The following is an 18,165-nucleotide window of genomic DNA, read 5'->3' as shown; positions in this document are numbered from 1 at the left end:
GGCACCTAGTAGATTCTAACTAAATATTGTCTCCTTGGGCCTAGCAGTTTACCCTATAGAGAGAGTAGATATTTTCCATCCCTGCAGAATTAACAAATTAATGAATAGGTCAATCAGTGTTTTACTTCTTGTCCTCCAGTGGGAGTTCACATGTGTGACTCAAGAGCAGTACTGAGAGTAAATTAACTCTACATGTGGCTGCTCTGGGGTGATGTTTTTGAATCAGGCCCTGGGGGATGAGAAGTCCATGAGGTAGAGAAGCAGAGAAGAGGCTTTTGATGGAGGTTGGGGCAGGAGGCTCTGCCAGGGGGCCCTTCTGCCAATCCTGATGTCACAACCTCAGTTTCTGTATTCTAAAATAGGGATTCCATTCATAATGAAGTCAAAGACATTTCTCCCCAGAGACCTCAGACTTTGTAAAGGTTGGGAGCCTCTTTATTTGAGCTTGGTGCTGGTTTCGGTTTTCTGTCGGGCTGGAGTTTTACTTCTCTTGAGTGTGAGCCTTTTATTTATGGCAAGAAAGGGGGCTGCTTTGAAGGTGAAAGCCTTTCCAAGGTCTTCCTCTGTGGAAATCCAAGAGAAGGGAGGCCATGGAGGCTGAAATGCCTGAGTCTGTTATATTAATGCCTGTTTCTTCTTTCTCTACAGCATTTCTCCTAACCTGGAGCTTGAAGCTCTGTTCAAACGACATTTTACTCAGGTGGAATTTTATCAGGGTTCAGTCCTCAATCCACATGATCTTGCAAGAGTCAAGGTAAGAAGGAAGAGGTGACTTCTGCTTTTACTCCATCTGTGAGGATAGTCTGACTCTGTGGTAAGGGAACATGCCTCCCAGGATGGCCAAGAGTCACTTCCAAACCCCTAATGAGTTGTCAGATACCACCAGCCTTGACATCACGCTTGCACTGGTCCCGGGAACTCATTCTGCTGGCACATGCTAGACCACCTATAAGTGTTCCACACTTGGACTAGTTATAATGTGAAATTTACTTTGCTAGTTCCCTCAATATCAGCATTGCCAAAGGAAACAGACCAGTTGTATGGACTCAGTAGTCTCATATACAACATAATAATCGAGTAATCCCATCTTGAATACTTAAATTGAACTCATCGTAGCTCTGAAATCTATTATTTGCATCAGACAGGAACATTAAGGATAAAGTGTAAAATAAAAATTTACCAAGCCATAAACATTTTGAATTTCTTCTTTTCCCCTGCCAAAGACTAAAGGTGCAAAACTAAATATGCAGGTATCTGATGTCACTTGAGAATGGGCTAATCTTTCTTTCCAGAACCTGCTAAGTTAGAATCTTCTTATAAAGCACACCTTGTACAGGAAGGGGCATCTGCTACTTTACTCATTTTATACAGGTTTTGTAAGCATGTCCAATATTTGCATGTGAGTGGGTATAGATTAATATTGTGAATCCACTGATTTCTAAATGCTAACTGTGATCACCACATAATTCAGTAAATGATATAACTGGCAAACATGAGTAAGCCCAAGAGGATTTGGGTAAATTCTTTGGATTATTAAAGAAAAGTAGAGACAATTTGTAACATACCATGGAAGAAACCATGCCCTCCCACCAACTGCAGGAATGGCCTGTTAAGTACGACATACCAAGTAGGACAGATTGCAGATCTGAGCTAGCATGAGAATTCTTATGCTTCTAGAGTCCAGTTAATCTTAATATTATCCAGACATGATCCAAGTTGTAGCTAATGTGAACTCTTATAGAACTTGGAGAAAATACTTATTGTTCATGGACCTAATTTAGATGCAAACAATTATTAGCACAACTCATCATCCCCTCAAAGGAGTAAATTTTTTTTGGCTCATGTTTAGATGAGTCAGTAGGTTGTATTTTGAGCTCATCTGTAACACATCATTTCATACACGTAGATTTGTTGTCTTTTGAATATCTGAATGCTAACTGAATACTAAACAGCCCTGGGCTGTTATCTGATTTAGGGCTCTCATTTCCTCTTCTTCCGTAGTTAATGAAGATGTGAAAAAGTTTAGACGAAGGACTTTGGAGTCTAAATTTCTGAATCGTCAACTACTCAGTTGACTTGGTAACCCGAGAGGAGGGGGTTAGCCCACCTAACATTTCCTGACTGGAAAAATTAAGATGATGGTGCAGATGGTGGGGAAAGGAGGCAAGGAGGGGACTGAGGCTTAATTAATTGTTATTTAAAGAAATCTGGAAAGCTTACATGTAAGAGACTATGCAAAATGAAAAGTATAATTACCAAGGTACATGTTGGACCCTCCAACAGCAACCAGATGAAATGTTTATACCATAACAAGTACTTGCAACCTACACTTTTGACAAAAACTGTAATCTCTCAGGATTATTTTTTTCTTTCCTTGCAAAGTGCTGGGTTCCCTAAGAGCCGTCAACAGAGAGAAACTACAACCAAGCATGGCTATTTATATGTTTCTGTTCTGTGATTTTCCTTTTGGTGTCTTAGATAGAGTCAGCAGATGCGTGCCTAATCCTTGCCAATAAGTACTGCGCTGACCCAGATGCGGAAGATGCCTCCAACATCATGAGGTAACTGTAGGGAGGCCGGGAAGGCTCGGGGCTTGGCACTCTGCAGCCCTTTTGTGTCCTCTGCAGAGCACCATCTCTGTGGGACCCTCTTTCCCCCATAGGCCACCCCACAACTTGCCACAAGCATAGGTCTCGGGGAAATTAAGGCTATGGTGGCTGCGGGGCAAGGATGCAAGCCGTCGTCAACAGAAAGCTCATCCTTAGCAGGTGGGAGCTCTGGGGCTTACCATCTGTCTTGGTTTGAGATACTTCAGACAGGACTAGAAAAGGAGAGACAGATTTAAATGAGTGCAGGCCTGAAATAAGGTACTATGTTTCCTAAGGAGGAGTGGGCCTGAGATATCTTAACTGTGGCCAGTTTTGTCTCCCTGGGGACATTTTGAAATATCTGGAGATGTTCTTGGTTGTCATAACTAGGGGATAGTGTCATAACTAGGGGATAACTCATGTCTAGTGGGTAGAGATTACGGATGCTGCTCAACATCCTACAATGCATGGGAGAATCCCTCACAGCAGAGAATTCTGTGGCCCACAATGTCACTAGAGCCAAGGTTGAGAGCCCCACATTAGAACTTTCCAAGTGTGTCTATAGCACATTGATGAATATTCCCCACAAAGAGGAGTTTGTTGACCGATTATGAAATAGTTTCCCAAAACGAAATAGTTTTGTTCACTGAAAGCCTTCTCAGTGCTTTTAATACTGACAGGAATTTCTACAATAATATTCTACAGAGAATTTATCAAGCCTATTTGGTCACAACCCATGCCCCCAATTTCTACAGAACATCTCCTGGGGGAGCACGCTTTGGAAAACACTGCCCAATGCCTTTTCTGCAAATGCCTGACCCATCTACAGCCATTCTCCGCTCAACTCCTACTCCTCATTCTTTTCTCATTTCAGAAGAAAATCGTGCCATTTTTGTTCTTTTCATAGACCCATATTCTAGACATCTTGTGACTATGACGTGACCAAAAAGTTAAGATATTTTGCTCCAGATACTTGAAGCCCTTTTGGATTATTTCTCCTTCGGCATAAATTGCAGAATAGTTAAGAGAGCTGGGAGGGAATAATAAAGAGAACCTTCTAGAGAAAAGATGAACTAAGAGAAAACAATTCACTCCCACTGTATTCCCAGGAACTCTTGCCTGATTGTGAACAGCCATCCTTTCAGTCCAGGCAAAGATTCCCCTCTCTCTGCAGCTTGGTTTACTGTGTCCTGGGAGTTTACCTGAGGTGGAGGGCTGGGAGGTGGCCTTTACATCATTATAATGCTCGCATCTCCGTTTCTTTGCTTTTAATCAATGGCCTCAAGTGACACGATCTTTCCCATCGGGGTGGGGGAATTCCTCTGGCACGTTTTGGATGAGCAAGGCCTTCCCTCAGCATCTGGTCCTTGTGTCTGGCAAGCGACATCTGGCACAATTTTCTCTTTCCACTTGCTTTTCTTTGGCAATAGGCTTAGTGATCTCATTTTAAGGAAGTTGATGTGTAAACTCTTGTAAGCATTGGGCTTGCCAGGCTGCAGGGAGATGGTGGTGCAGGGACATGCTTCCACACCTAGTCCACCCTCTCGCTAGTCACAGCTGGAAAGTGACTGCAACAGCTTCAGCTTAGGGTCAGTTGGCCCTTTCCTTGAACAAGGATTTCCATCCTTCACCACGTTTTTGTGTCATTTTAAATGATAAAAATGTAGCCTTTAAGGAACTAGGCTTCAGTATCTTCAAATTTGCAAATAAAAAACCAAAAGAGGATGAAGTTTAACATTTTGATCCCACATAGAAGTTTGGGGCTAGCCCTGTTTTGTTTTTCAAAAGTGAATAACTGAAATGAATAATAGCTTTGAAATGGGCATTTCTCTTAAACACAGTATTTTCTTAACCCTGACTGCAATAGGGTTAATATGAAGACATATAGGTTATCAGGGTGATTGGCATGATGCCAAGGCATAAAAATAACAGCAAAGGTGGTGTCAGAAATGTAATTAAGCCATGCGTTAACCAGAATCAGAACTGAGGCCCAGGCAGCAAAGGAAAAGGGAAAGTTCAGGGTTAAAAAATGGGCTCTGTCTTTCCCTTATTTGTATAATCCTCCTTTCTCCTTAGTTTAATGAAACCAGTCTGCCCCTTTTGAAATTAAAATGTCAAAGATCCATTTGAAATGAGCTAATGCAGAAAACTGGCTGATGCTGTGAACTGAATTCAGAGGGCTGACAGAGCCTCAAAGTCCTTGAGTTATAAGCACAGGCCAACACAACACATTTTTTAAAATAAAATGAAATCCTTCAAGTGCAGAAGCCCAGGGTGAATTTGTGCAGGGAAAGGCTTATGCATGATCCATTTCCTAAATTCACAAGTTGTGGCTTTTCAAGCAAAGCTGCTCCCTGGCTCCCTTCTTTCCATCTTTGCACAAAAAGGGACGAAGCGTAGAGTGTTTCCTGGTGGTCACAATAAATGCACTTGCATTTCTGATTAGGCTTAGGAGGTGGGCCTTTCTGTGGAATTCCATTCTTTAGACTTCCTTGTCACAGAAGGAAATGTACAATGTCACCTCTGACAGAGTCGGTAATGACAAAAACCATAACTTACACATGGAGAGAGCTTTTAATGATTTCAAAGTATTTTCACATCTGGTCTTTCATTTGCTCTTCATACCAAGACTGTGAAATAAATAAAGCAGGTGCTGTTGCTCCCAATGTCCTGATGAGGAAACAGTCACAGAGAGGCCAGGAATTTCCTGAAGATCACCCAGTTCCTTAGTACAATAGCTGGGACTGGAATCCAGGTGTTTCTGTTCCTTTGCTCCCTGCCACTCCCCATTGAGCTCAGTGATTGTCACAGGGAGCAGAAATGAGGATTCTGGTGGAGGCAGGCAGTGGTTAATCCTGAGTATGGACTGAGGGCAGTTTGGAGGGAATTTTCTACCTGGTTACAACCCCCACAAGGCCTTGATGCTTATCTCTAAGTAGCCTTAAAGTCATCGTTTAGATGCTATTAGCATTGAACCCATCCTAAGAGCCCTGCTTAGAAATCATTTTTGTCAGAGTGGTCATGTGTGTCTGATAATTAGAATCATTTGTTAGGCTGCTTGTTTGATTTCTCATTATTGTCTCAAATTGTTATCTTGTTGAATTGGACCCAGAGCAAATTGTTTCTAGGCTGGTCCCTAGGGTATGTAAGATTGCAAACCTCTGTTGGCCCCAGGAGTTGAGCTTGCTTTATTTAGATGCCTGCATAGGCAGTAAGCTCGTGACCCCTGCTCCGGAACCCGCAGCCCCAGTACACACATCCTCACACACCATCACCAGGGCACCACAGGACCTCTCTCTTCTTTTATGGCCAGGACACAGTCTGTGGCCATTTTGTGATTTCTTTTTCACACTACCACAGGATACAGTGGTGGAAACAGGGTTTAACTTGGCCCAATGCCTGCAACCCCTCTGGGTGGCCCTGGCTGCTGGCCCCAGATTCACTCCATAAAGGATGTAATCAAATTAATCTACTCATCAGATTCGAATTGTAAAGTTGACCCTCCCTCACTTTGGCTCTTTCTTTTTCAGAGTAATCTCTATAAAGAACTACCATCCGAAGATAAGAATCATCACTCAGATGCTGCAGTATCACAACAAGGTAGGATGGTGAGAGCCGGTCCGGGGCTCAAAGATGCATGTGTGAGTCCAGGCTCTTCTCCCTCACCATACAGCTGCAACCCACTGATGCAATCCAAACACCTGGATAAAGAGGGATATGGGTAAAAACCTCCATGGGACAGTTCTTCAGTCCAAACACCTTGATTACAGTTGGTGACTAGAAGGAAGCTCCTTCATGTACTGATCATTCATTCAGGAAGCTTCTGTTGAACCCCTAGGTTTAGAAATATTAATGCATTCTTAGATCCCATTGCAACAGCTTCCATTTTTATGTGCTGCTCTCATTTCTTCAGTCAGCATTTATTGAATACCTGTGTGGTCAACACTCTACTTGACCCTTCTCAGCCTCCAGGGATAAAACTGAAGGAGAAGTCCCTTTTTGTGCCCTCAGAAATTTAGCAGTCAAGGCATAGAGAGTGTCCCAAACAAGTGGTAGGACTTTTCTACCTGAGACCAGGTGAGCTAGGAGGAATGGAACGCACGCTGGGTGGAGAATATGGAACATGGAATTCCCAAATTCAAGATCAGAATTTGCATGGTTGAATTCAGGAAAATAGTTGGCTATCCAGAGATTAAACATAGTGGAATTTTCCTAGTTTTGCAGTTTATAAGGGGGACTGGAAAGAAAACAAATGTTGGAGTCTGTGGTGTGATATAGACTTGTGATTACTTCTCAGTAAACCAGAGTCCAGTCTCTCATTCAGAGGCAAGGCTTCTTCACTTGGACTGTCATTAAACTCCTAGGAAGACAGCTTTCGGGGAGGGAAAGTGGCACCTTTCTCTCTGATATGGAACCGGTTATGCCCTTAATGAGGCTCAGAAACTGGAGGCTGCTCAGCACCTGGAACCAGGTGTCCTGTATGAACAGAATAACTCCCTGCTCGGTTATGAGTGAGCGTGTGTCCCATCTTATAGGCCATATTCCCTACGAAATAGGCAGTCAGGTGACCCAGAGAAGAGCCTGTTCTGCCAAATGCACCAGAGCCATGCCATTATTCCTTAATTGCTGGCAAGAGCTGCCCCATTTTGCTGTGTTGAGGCCCATCAGAGGCTGTCGTTGAGTGGAGCCTGCTGTCAGTGACTGGCCTGTCACCCGGGGCTGCTGCCCAGTGCCAACCATTGCCCAGCCCTCGGCAGGTGCTTCTGTTGCAGAACATGTTGCACTCCAGCCAGTTGGTTTGGTGGTGGGCACCCAAGGTCACATTTTCCTGTCTGTCTCTGGAAAAACCAAGGACTGAAGAAATAAAGTGAGGATAATTGGTAACTCATATGCATCGGTCTGGAGAAGTTTTTGACAGCAACTTCTGTAGGTGGAGGTGAATTTTATTAGCAAGGCTGCGGCTGGTGACAGCTCCTGAGGCAACGAACTCTCCTTCTTTCATTTGTGATTTGAAATTTCATTTAGTGTGGGTGTGCTTTAAGCTGGTGTTTGGATTTTTGGCTGCATTTAGATCGAATAGGAAAATTAATGTTGTATGTTTAGGAAGGGAGGGCAGTTCCTTTTTTTCTCCTTCTAATGAGTGCTGATGCAGTGTCTTCAAGAAATTAAGGAGGATTTCAGCTATGTGGTTCTTGCCAAACTCAAAGTATCTCAATAGACCTAGGATCCAGATGGCACCTGGTCAGTATTCACATGATCATAGCATGCGGAATGTCTTTTACAAACCTCTGCCATGTAATTATTCAGAAACAATGACGAAGACATCAACCGATCCGTGATTATTTGCAGAAAACACATTTTGTTTATAACCATGCCAGTCTATTTGGGTTTCAGAGTTAGGCAAACTCACTTATGAGACTTTGCCCCTATAAGATTAGTAAGGGTGCAAGGGACATAGTGACTTTGATACAGGGGATTTTCTCTATCATTTCATTTCTTTCTTCTAGAGAAAGAACAGAAAGTCCGCTGGTCATTGTTTGTCATATCATTCCTTCATGTGCATTCTTCATGCTGCTTAACAATTTTGCTCTGTTTCCTAAGATGCTCCACCTTCCCTTTCAATATGTTTTTTTCCTATTCCCTTACAATATTATTTTTCTTTCTCTATTGGCACTTTCTCTTCACCTGTGACTAGATGTCCAGCGATCTCCACCATTAAAACTTGCTTTCCAGAAAGAACCTGGTACATGTGTGTAAGCTTATGTCACTGTTGACATGTTCCAAGAGATAGTTAATTCCACAATTGATACCTGATTTAAAATACAAAGAATTTCAATCCCCTATGATCTAGTGATGGTGGTATCCTAGGGCCTAGTAGCATTTAGGGAAGCTGCCTACTTTCTCTCCATGTAAAACTGGTCCTGAGTTTGTCATCATAGTAATCTCAGACATTTGTGTCATATTTTATGGTTTTAAAAGAGCTTTGACATACATTATCTCATTTAGTCCTCATTTGACCATCTGTGCATTTTAGCATCCCAATGTGACTCCTGAGCAGGGTCTAAGCTGTGTCTCAGACACAGCAGCTCTGATGGGTACAACTCACAGTCTCTTGGCAGACAGAACTGCCAAATACCACCTGCTCTTTAAATAGGGCCACAGCCCAATGAACCAAACTGTGGTTCCTCAGAGTAGGCCTTCTAGAAGCACTGATGTTCTCCAAGTGGATCTGTTTAATATTGCTGGAATTCTTGAAGAAGAGCACTCAGCCTGGCCATCTCTGGACACCAATAGAAGATGGTGCAGGGCATTTTCTGGCTTGAGTGTAAATGGCTTGGAGCTCTTCAAGGAAAGAATGGTTTATGACATTTTGGAAAAGCATCACTCCTGGTGATTTAGCTTTTAGTGAATTTTTTTAATTGTCCCAGCAGACTCAGAGAAAGAGGTCTTTGTCTCTGACCTAGAAGCCAAGTCCCAATGGCCCAGTGGACATGCAAGTTCTCTGAGTTTTCTCCATATAAACCCTTACACTTGGGCAGGAGTGTTAAGTGTTTTCACTGAAATAACCTTCTTTGTTCTTCAGGGTGGCTCCCCCAAAGTTGCATGTGTAGTGAGAGGTGGAACTGGGACTGGAATTCATCTCTGCTGGTTTCCCAGGACAGCTTACTTTTACATTCCTTCTTCTTGAGATGAGGCGTGGTCCAGTTGCAGAAACAGAGGGAAGCCCTGGTCTTGCTAGACCTGCTTCAGCAGGTCTATTTCTGCAGATTAGAGAGGATTTGCCTCTAGACTCCCGTGCAGTAATGCTGGCACTTTTCACCAGACCAAAATTTCCTTCAAATGAAAAAGGATAATGTTGCCAGAAGCAAAGAATTTGAATTCCTGGGTCAATCTCTCTTTTGTTTCATGCACATAGACTTCCCTCTCAGCCTTTGGCACATCCATTATGGCTCCCTGCCCTACAATTGGAGAAAATATGGTGGCAAGAAAAGGAGGCTGTGGAAGTCTGAGAAATGAAACAAACTTGACTTTCTTTGTGTAATAACATGTAAAATATGTCTAAGGAACACAAACCAGATGGGAACATGAAGGACCCAAAGCCTAAAAGCCTGGACATCATCCCATGGATGGCGCATGGGGATGGCACATGAAAAGGTTTGGTTTGTTTGGAGGTGCCATGAAGGTTATGTGGTGTCTAACTGGGTCTTGGACCACCCAAATCTCCTTTCATACTTGATGATTTATTTGTTCATTACTTAGATTTAATTTCTCCTCATTTTTCTCAGTTGATGTTAATGCAAATGAGTATTTCTTCACTTAGACTAATGTATTATTCTCTATGATGACAGAGAAGTAAGGGGAAAAGTGGCCTTCTGAAGCTAGTGAAGAGTAGGTAGAGAAATGGGGTAAAGGGCAGGCCTACTTGCTGGAATTGAGTATAGGATGTGGGAAGGTCTCATACTCAACTTGATAGAAATTACCATCTGCTACGGCCCACACATGGGACTATTTTAACTGCGCTCTCGTCAGGGAGGATAAATCATCTCTCCCAGGAATAAACACTGCTGGGTTAGGACTCACGATATTGTTATAGAACTGAATTTTGCAAGAAGGAATTTCACAAGAGTGGTATTTCCGAAAGCAGAGCACAGAGCCATTGGACTTGCTCTTTGTTTCCACAGTGGAGTCTTCCATCTCCTTCTAGTACAACTATTGTATGTTGTCCTGAAACTGAAGGGAAGCCTCCTGAGTGCTCTTTGAGTTTGTGGATACTTGGAGAGAAATAGTCATTTCAGGGCCATAGAGTCTTGGCATTAGCAGGGACCCAGAAGGGCTCTCGGATTCAACCTCCCATGCAAAGCAAGAAGTCCTTCCACTGCGACTTGGAGAAGCAGTTACCGAGTTTTAAGGACAAAGACCTTGTACTTTTGGAGGCAGCCATCTACATTTATTAGACAAATTACATCCTTAGAGAGGTCTCTTATAAAACAAGCCAAACAACTGCTTTCTTGTTGTATACACTTGTCAGTCCTACTTCTGGGCCCTGGAACAAAGCAAGACAAGCCTAATCTCCCTTCCTCACAGCAGCACAAGGTGTTGCAAGGTGACCATCCTGTCTCCACGATGGCGCGGCCCTTCTTCAGCCAAGCGCTGCTGGCTCTCTTCACTGTTCCTCAAAAGATAGTTTCCAGAACCCATACCTCTCCTTGTGTTTGTCATTTTTCCCTGGAAGTTATTCAATTTATCAGCTTCCCTTTTTAAATCTGACTGTTACAACTGGGTCAAGCACTCTGGAACTAGCCTGACCGGTTCCCAGCAGAATGAAACAGTCCTTTCCCTTGATCCTGAGACCATTTCTAACAAGCGAGCCTTGGCTTTCTCTATAATCTGTCACACAGTTGGCCTCTCTTTGGGGTTTTAGTTACCCATACACTCAAGTTTTTCTTTTCTTTCCCCTCATGTCTGCTGCCAAGTTAATTCTTCTCATTTTGAATTGATATAATTGATTTTTTTTTTTTAATCTAAATGCTGTACTTCACAGTAAGATCTTTTAAATCTTTTCTGGTTGGTTTTTTGCCCATTTTTTTCAACTCTGGAGAACTTTTTGAATCTTGATTATTTTATCCAATGTATCATCTCTGACTCTCTGCTTCATGCCCCTTAAAAATAATTGGATAAGTGTGCCTTTTGGTCCTTATCTTAGGGTCTGACCTAGCTGTCGAATAGGATCAGTCTGTCTGCAAGAGAGCAAGAGATTGTAGCATGTCTATGCTGGGTGTGTCCCTGATGATTTAGGGCAGTGCTTCTCAAAGTTTGGTCCCCAGATCAGCACTCAGCATCACCTTGAACTTGTTAGAAATGCAAATTTTCCAGCCTTACCCCCTGCCCACTGAATCAGAAACTGTGGGAGAGGGGCCAGCAATATGTATTTGTTGCATAAACCTTCCAGGTGATTCTGATGCCCACTCCACTTTGGGAGCCACTGATCTGGAGAATTGGGAAGGCAGATAAAAAAGAAATCTAAAATACACAGACATCTGGCAGTCTTAGAGTCTGTTTGAGGATCCAGTTTAGAATAACCTAGCCAGCCAGACACCTTAGTAGCATGCGCTGATGTGTCTGTTACAAGATGAAATTCCTTCTGGACTCTATCTGGCCGAATGACAGACCCTAGGGGAGGACTTGGTCTTGGTAGGTGCAGAAGCAATGTTCCAGAGAGACTGAAGTCTGATCAATATAAAAGTTGAATAAAACACCAAACACCAGACACAGGAAGAGAAAGAAAGGAGTCTGGATGACCCTGAACATTGGGCAATGCTGCATTTCTCAGAGGAGATTTTAAACAATTGAACATTTAACACAGTAAGGTCTCGTACCTGTTTTTGTTTCTACAGGCCCATCTGCTAAACATCCCAAGCTGGAATTGGAAAGAGGGTGATGATGCAATCTGCCTCGCAGAGCTGAAGCTGGGGTTCATAGCCCAGAGCTGCCTGGCTCAAGGCCTCTCCACCATGCTCGCCAACCTCTTCTCCATGAGGTCATTCATAAAGGTAACGTCTTGTCCTATTAGAGCACATTAGCCCCGGATTCAGTTTGTCGTGGGGTTGAGTAGAGAGCACAGCTTAAACTCAAAACAGATCGACAGGCTTTAACCACTTTGGTTAAGGAGAAATTCCTTGTTACAGATTTGGGCATGAGGCCAACTTCTTTCAAAATTATGTTTTTATTTTTATTTGGCACATCCACGGCCATTAAATGATTGTTCAAAGCACAATCCTCTCTCTTTTTAGATAAACCACATGTTTATCTATCAACAAAGCCTCCGCTGTTAAAACAAAAATATGATTTATATCCATTCCATATGGCTCCAGAGCGCCTAAAGAAAAGAATTATCATTTTGCTCTCTTACATCAAGTGGCTGGTGGACCTCTCACTGTGCAGATAAATGCAGACCATGTGTTTGTGCTGAAGCCCAAACCCCAACAACATAATTCATTTATTTATTTCTGCACAATCAAGGAAGCCAGCAGGGCTGACATGCCATGGTTATTTGAATGAAGAGTTAAACGATGAACTGAGTCCTCAGCGGCGGCGCCCTTTACACCATGAGACAGGCAGTCTGGTTACGCTCATCTCCTTGTCAGCCGGTTCACCCCACAGAGCTGACTGGGCAGCCGCTCCGAAGTTCCCAAAGTGGCCCCTGCCTGCTGGATCAACTCAGACAAAGAAAGACCCAACTCTGTCCTCATAGGCCAGGCCAGGAGTGTTTCCAGGACATTACGTTGAGGTTCCTGGCCTCTTAGTAGAGGGCTTTAGGAGTGCAGGAGAATGATAACACCAGTCCTTATCCTTGGATTATTCTTCAGCTAGACAGTCAAGATGGCAAACCAGTCCAGTAAAGCCTGTCTAGTTTGGGCCTTTCTGATTTGGCCATTCGCTCAGGATCTGGGCTTAGATTTCCCTCCCTGTTATTCATTGATTTACATTCCTTTCCCTGAATTAGTAGTGGTTGTGGTAGGAAATTAGTGAGTCACCAGGAGGTCCCTCAAAGCAGGCTAGAAGCTCTGAAATCAAAGGTGTGAGCTCTCCAGCCTTTTGCTGCCATTGTGCTGTAACCACCGGCAATAAGTTATTCGAAGGAGTTGAGGAAATAGCCCTGGGTGCAATGAGAGGGATGGGTGGGAAGGATGCGGATGCAGGTGATGGAATAACTCTATGTTAATGTTCATCCTGGGCATCCACAAGTTGTGTGACTTAGAACAGGGTTTTTTTCTGGTTCTTTACCCTCTATACCCATCTAGTTTACATTATTTAGCCAATTTGTAGTTAGTATTACTCTACGTAAAAGAACAAATTGTTTGAGAGTCCCTTCAATCACATTAGCAATGGATGCTTTGATTTAAAAATCCTCCCACTCACTATGTGCCCAAAGACCTCAACTCCACAGAACTCCTGGCTCAGACCCAGCTCACAAATAAGGGCGTTGCATTCCTTTAAATGGCTTCTTTTATCCAGACTGCTGTTCCCCTCCCTGGATGAAGCTGAATGCAGGCAAAATGGGCACAACAGGGAGGTCTGTGTGGCTGGACTTAGAAACAAGCCCAAAAGCCAGATGTAGCCTTGTGTCTCCCAGGGCTTTTATATTTAACACAAGGAGCCCAGACCCAGGATAAGGACTGTCACTAAGAGAGTTCCTCTGGCTTGTTGATCCAAGTTCTGGTGGTTTCTTCCAGCAGGAATTGCCCACAGGACCAGGCACAGGGTCTGAGGACCTGGGCTCTGCTTCCTCATGTTGATGTAACATGGCCTTGGCAGAGCCTCACCACACGTGGGGCATTTGACATGCGTGTGTTTTGATTTTGTGGTGCCTGCACGGAAACTAGAGCTGCCTGTCAAGAAAATTAATAAAATGAATGTGACGCTGATTCTTCAGTGTTGTTACCAGCAGGGAGAAAGAACTTCTGTCCAACTTTCCTCAAGACCCTGAAGGGCTTCAACTCTGCAGCCAAAGACATCCCCTCCGGCCTAACTAAATCTCATTGCCAAGTTCCTATTTAGAAAGATCCTGTGGGAGACGCCTGTTCAGTCCTGATATAACTGAAAACACATTTCCCTCTTGGGTTATGTAATTTGTGTTGGAGGCCAACTCCTCTGAATTTGGAGGTAGCTCTCTGAATACAGCCTTTTGACATCGAGATGGTCTTTGTGTTGGAATTTGCTAAGGCACATGACCTGGAAATAACAAGGCCTCCCTTCATATATTTTTTTCATTTAGAATAGAGGCAGTATGTGTTCCCCATTCTGTAGTGTCCTCTTTGTGCACTTACTCTCCAAATCCCAGATCCATGTCTCTTTTAGGTCATAATAAAAACATAATGATGCTCCCCTTGAGAAGTCTTATATATTATCTCCCATTCCAGGGGTCACAAAAGCTTCACTGATTTTTGTTTGGGGGGCAGATGGAAAAAAAGGGAATCTATAAATGGATTATTGTTTACAGGAATGGCTTCCTTCCTCAGTGTCCCTTAATGTCCTACCAGAAAGAATTCATCAGCGCTTCCATGGGGACAGGTGGGCCTATTAGGATGGAGGGAGATGGAATGAGGTTTTAGCAGCGTTTGCTCTCTTGAGAACACTTAGCGTTTCTGGAAGCCAAAGGTAGAATGTGAGCCTACCTGCTCCCTTGCCCCGGGCAGGTACAGTGTCTGTTTCTTGGTTCTGCAGAATGCGTTGTACTCTGCTCCTGCTGAAAGAAGAAGAGAGAGAAACAAGACCGAAACAGTGATACTATGTCACAGGCAGAAGCACAGTGACTATCCACCAGGCTTTTAGTATGTGTGAGACCAAGAGACCAAAAACCAAGACTGAAAGTGAGAGTGATACAGCTCAACAAAAGAGAGAGAGAGAGATGGTTGGTATATAGGAGTTACAAAAGAGACGCAGCCCAAAGGTACCAGGAAGTGTTAGGGGAGCACTTGTGTTGATGAAAATAATCCATAACCAATCTATAAATGAAAATTTGGGAGAGTTTATTCTGAGCTGAAATCTGAGGACCATGGCCCACTGAAGAAGTGGGGTGCACAGAGTGGTTATATACCCCAAACAGGATGTTTCACATATGACTGAAATGTCCCTTTTACAATAGTCACGAGACTGCTCTGTCGGCACAGCGATTGATGGAAACAGCAGGTATGTCTGCTGTCTCGGTGAACACAGCAGGGTGGAACTGGGTGGTCGCAGGTGAGCTGGGTGGTCAAAGGTGAATGCAGCAATCAGTTCCTAGCCTAAGGAAAGATGCTTATCCCTAAGGAAATTCCAATGTGGGGGGAAGTTGCACCTTTATCCTAAGGCCATTTGTTCTTGCCATAGGAAGTGTTTTAAAGCAGATATACAATGCGTGCTCAATAGCCACAGTCAGGCCCTTTTGGGAAAAACAAAGTCAGGTCGAGGTTTATACCAAATGGCTTCCTCATATACTCCAATGTATCCTATTGCTTGCCGTTTTTATTTGTCACTTGTTTATGCCCTCAGCAATGTCACTTTCAAGGATCCAAGTCTTTGGCCCTGAAAGCCTGGTTTCCATTTTGAGTGTGTTATTTCTAAATTGATCTACACTTTTTGGGAATCTATTTCTATTTTTAGCCCACATCTCCAGGGGTAATGAATTCCTTAAGTTTGCTAACTACAATTAAAGACTTTTTTCTGGCTATTTGTCCCTGATTTGCTCCACTTAACCTTCAAGGCATGCTCTCTACAGTTTCTGTTGTGCTGAGATTTATTTAACAATTCCATGCTAACTTTGTAGCCATTACCTTTATGAAAGAGGTCAGGTTGGCCACTCAGGAGTCCTCTGGCGTGCTGCTAATGATAGGTTAAGCATTTTATACAGCAACACCCAGTTTTTGCCCTTGAGTTCCTTTAAGGAGCGCAGGAGAATGTCCTGGTTCCTGTGCCTTATCAGCATCTACATTATCTTCCAGGCCTGGAACATCTTGCTCATTTACCACTATCTGATCTCCTATCATGCCCTTGTCAGGTTCAAGTCACAATCTTCCTAATGTCTGCGTAAAGACCAGGACAATGAACTGACTTAGCCTATCTGCTGTCACCTCCTCCCTGAATAAGTAGCCACTTATCCTCTACTTGGCTTCCTCACTTGGATATAATTTAAGATCCACTGATTCTTTTTTTGTTTGGTTTTAGAGTTTTACCATGTAATACTTAATTTTCTCTTCAACGTATCTGGTTTCAACTTGGAGCTTGACCTGCCATCTTTGCAAATTGTGCTGTTATTCTTACTGGGATTAGCTGTCCTTGGACATGATAAATTGTATATGTGACGGGGTGTGTGTGTTTAGAGAGTGATTAAATCTTAACATTTCTTTTCAGTCTACTCTGAATCTTCAGATTTAGCACATTGAAATCATTCACAGGGTTGCCAACTATTTTAACTCTGCTAATCTACCATTTGACACACACACACACACACACACTCACATTCACACAGCCTGAAACATGGCATGCGTTCTTGGTTGAATAAATCAATTATGAAATTGGAGAAAGAATGTGATGCACTTCTTGTATTTTTTTCCCCTATTTTACAAGATTTGGAATTTGTGAGTGAGATGTTACTTAATATTCATCACAACACAGTCTTCTCTATCACATTTTCTGAATGAGGAATTGTTAAATCAGGCCCATGTTATTCAGACTGTATCTTGGCTGAGTAGACTTTGCTGGACATGAAAATCACTTGTTCATTATTATTTTTACCATACTGAGATAAACGTTCAGCAATATATAGTCCTAGCACTAATTGTAGCCAAGGGAATCATTTTTAATACCTTTATGTTGGGTTATGTTTATGTGCATATGTGTGTTTTTATATATGCATGTATAAAAACATTATGGTTTGGGAGCTAGAAATATAAACAAGGATCTTTAATAATAGCTAAGATATACTGAGTTCTAACTGTGTGAAGCCCTATGCTAAGTGCTTTATAGGTATCATCGTGTTTAATTCCCACAATGACCCTACCCAAACTTGGCACTACTATTATCCCCACTTTCCAGTGACAGACACTGTGGGTTAGGAGAAGTTCAGCAATCTGTGTGAGGACATAAAGCCTAGAATCGACAAACTCTCGTGTCAAACTGGGTAAGCTAGTTCTAGGTTTGTCCTGAGTATACCAAGAGGAAATATGGTAGATGACAAGAGGGAACCTTAGCTAGTGCCATCATCTTAGCTTTCTATAGTTTATTTTATAGAAACTATTGATTCAATAGAGATTCCCTGAGCACTTACCATATTCCAGGCAGTGTGCTAATCACTCTGTCATCCTAAAGGCTAAGAGGCACTTATAAGCTTCAGGAAGCTTCTGTTCTCACTGGGATGGGTAGGCACAGCCCCATCCTGTGGATCTTCTTGGCCTTTATCTCTGGCCAACTCTGCAAGGGCAGAGGCTGCTACATCAAGACAGATGAGGGGTTAGCCTAGGCTGGGATGAGTCAGGGTGAGGAAATGAACTAGACTCTCAAGAGGGAAATGACATTACACACTGCTTTTCTCGGGCGGTAAAGCTAATTGGCTCAGGTTGATGCTTCTGGGAGATAAAACAAGCAACCCTTACTGGCTGACGTGTGTAAGCTCTGTAGACAGGGGTGATCCTCCAGGCGAGGGAGGCCTAGAAGCAAGGCTTGACCCTGTGTGGAGTGCGAGAGAGGTAGGTGACAAGGTCTCTGAAATGGGGCCAGGGCTCCAACTGATGTGGCTGGGATCAAGGCGGCTTTCCTAATTCCAGGAGAGAATGCTAATTGTGCCAAAGTAGAGGGTTTGTCAGGCAAAGTAAACCCACATAGTGTATAGGTAGTGAGATGCAAACTATTGCTTATTCCATACCCATGGGCAATGTCACCCTAATTACATATGGTGTCATGACAGTGGACTTCTGCAGATACCCTTTACCAGAGGACAGCACCTCCCAATAAAAGTGTATTCACTTTCTCAGTAATCTCATTTATTCTCATAACTTCTGCATACACAGATGACTCCCAGATTTGTATCTCCATCCAGAAT

At 43.1% G+C, this 18,165-nt stretch overlaps 1 protein-coding gene across 26 annotated transcripts in view; it reads left to right on the top strand.

The window, feature by feature from the left end:
- The window catches only part of KCNMA1 (potassium calcium-activated channel subfamily M alpha 1), a 719,202-nt gene that overhangs the window by 502,122 nt on the left and 198,915 nt on the right, over nucleotides 1-18,165 (top strand). For all 26 annotated transcript variants that reach the window (XM_023645924.2, XM_023645920.2, XM_070263813.1 and 23 more), the window contains 4 exons: nucleotides 649-754; nucleotides 2,479-2,561; nucleotides 6,119-6,188; nucleotides 11,984-12,139. In XM_023645924.2, coding sequence (XP_023501692.1) covers nucleotides 649-754; nucleotides 2,479-2,561; nucleotides 6,119-6,188; nucleotides 11,984-12,139 — 415 coding nt within the window. The remainder of the gene's footprint in view (nucleotides 1-648; nucleotides 755-2,478; nucleotides 2,562-6,118; nucleotides 6,189-11,983; nucleotides 12,140-18,165) is intronic.

This window comes from Equus caballus, chromosome 1 (genome assembly GCF_041296265.1).
Source record: "Equus caballus isolate H_3958 breed thoroughbred chromosome 1, TB-T2T, whole genome shotgun sequence".
Classification (NCBI taxonomy): Eukaryota; Metazoa; Chordata; class Mammalia; order Perissodactyla; family Equidae; genus Equus; species Equus caballus.
Note: the sequence above shows the minus strand (reverse complement) of the source record. Positions and strands in the feature narration are given on the sequence as shown.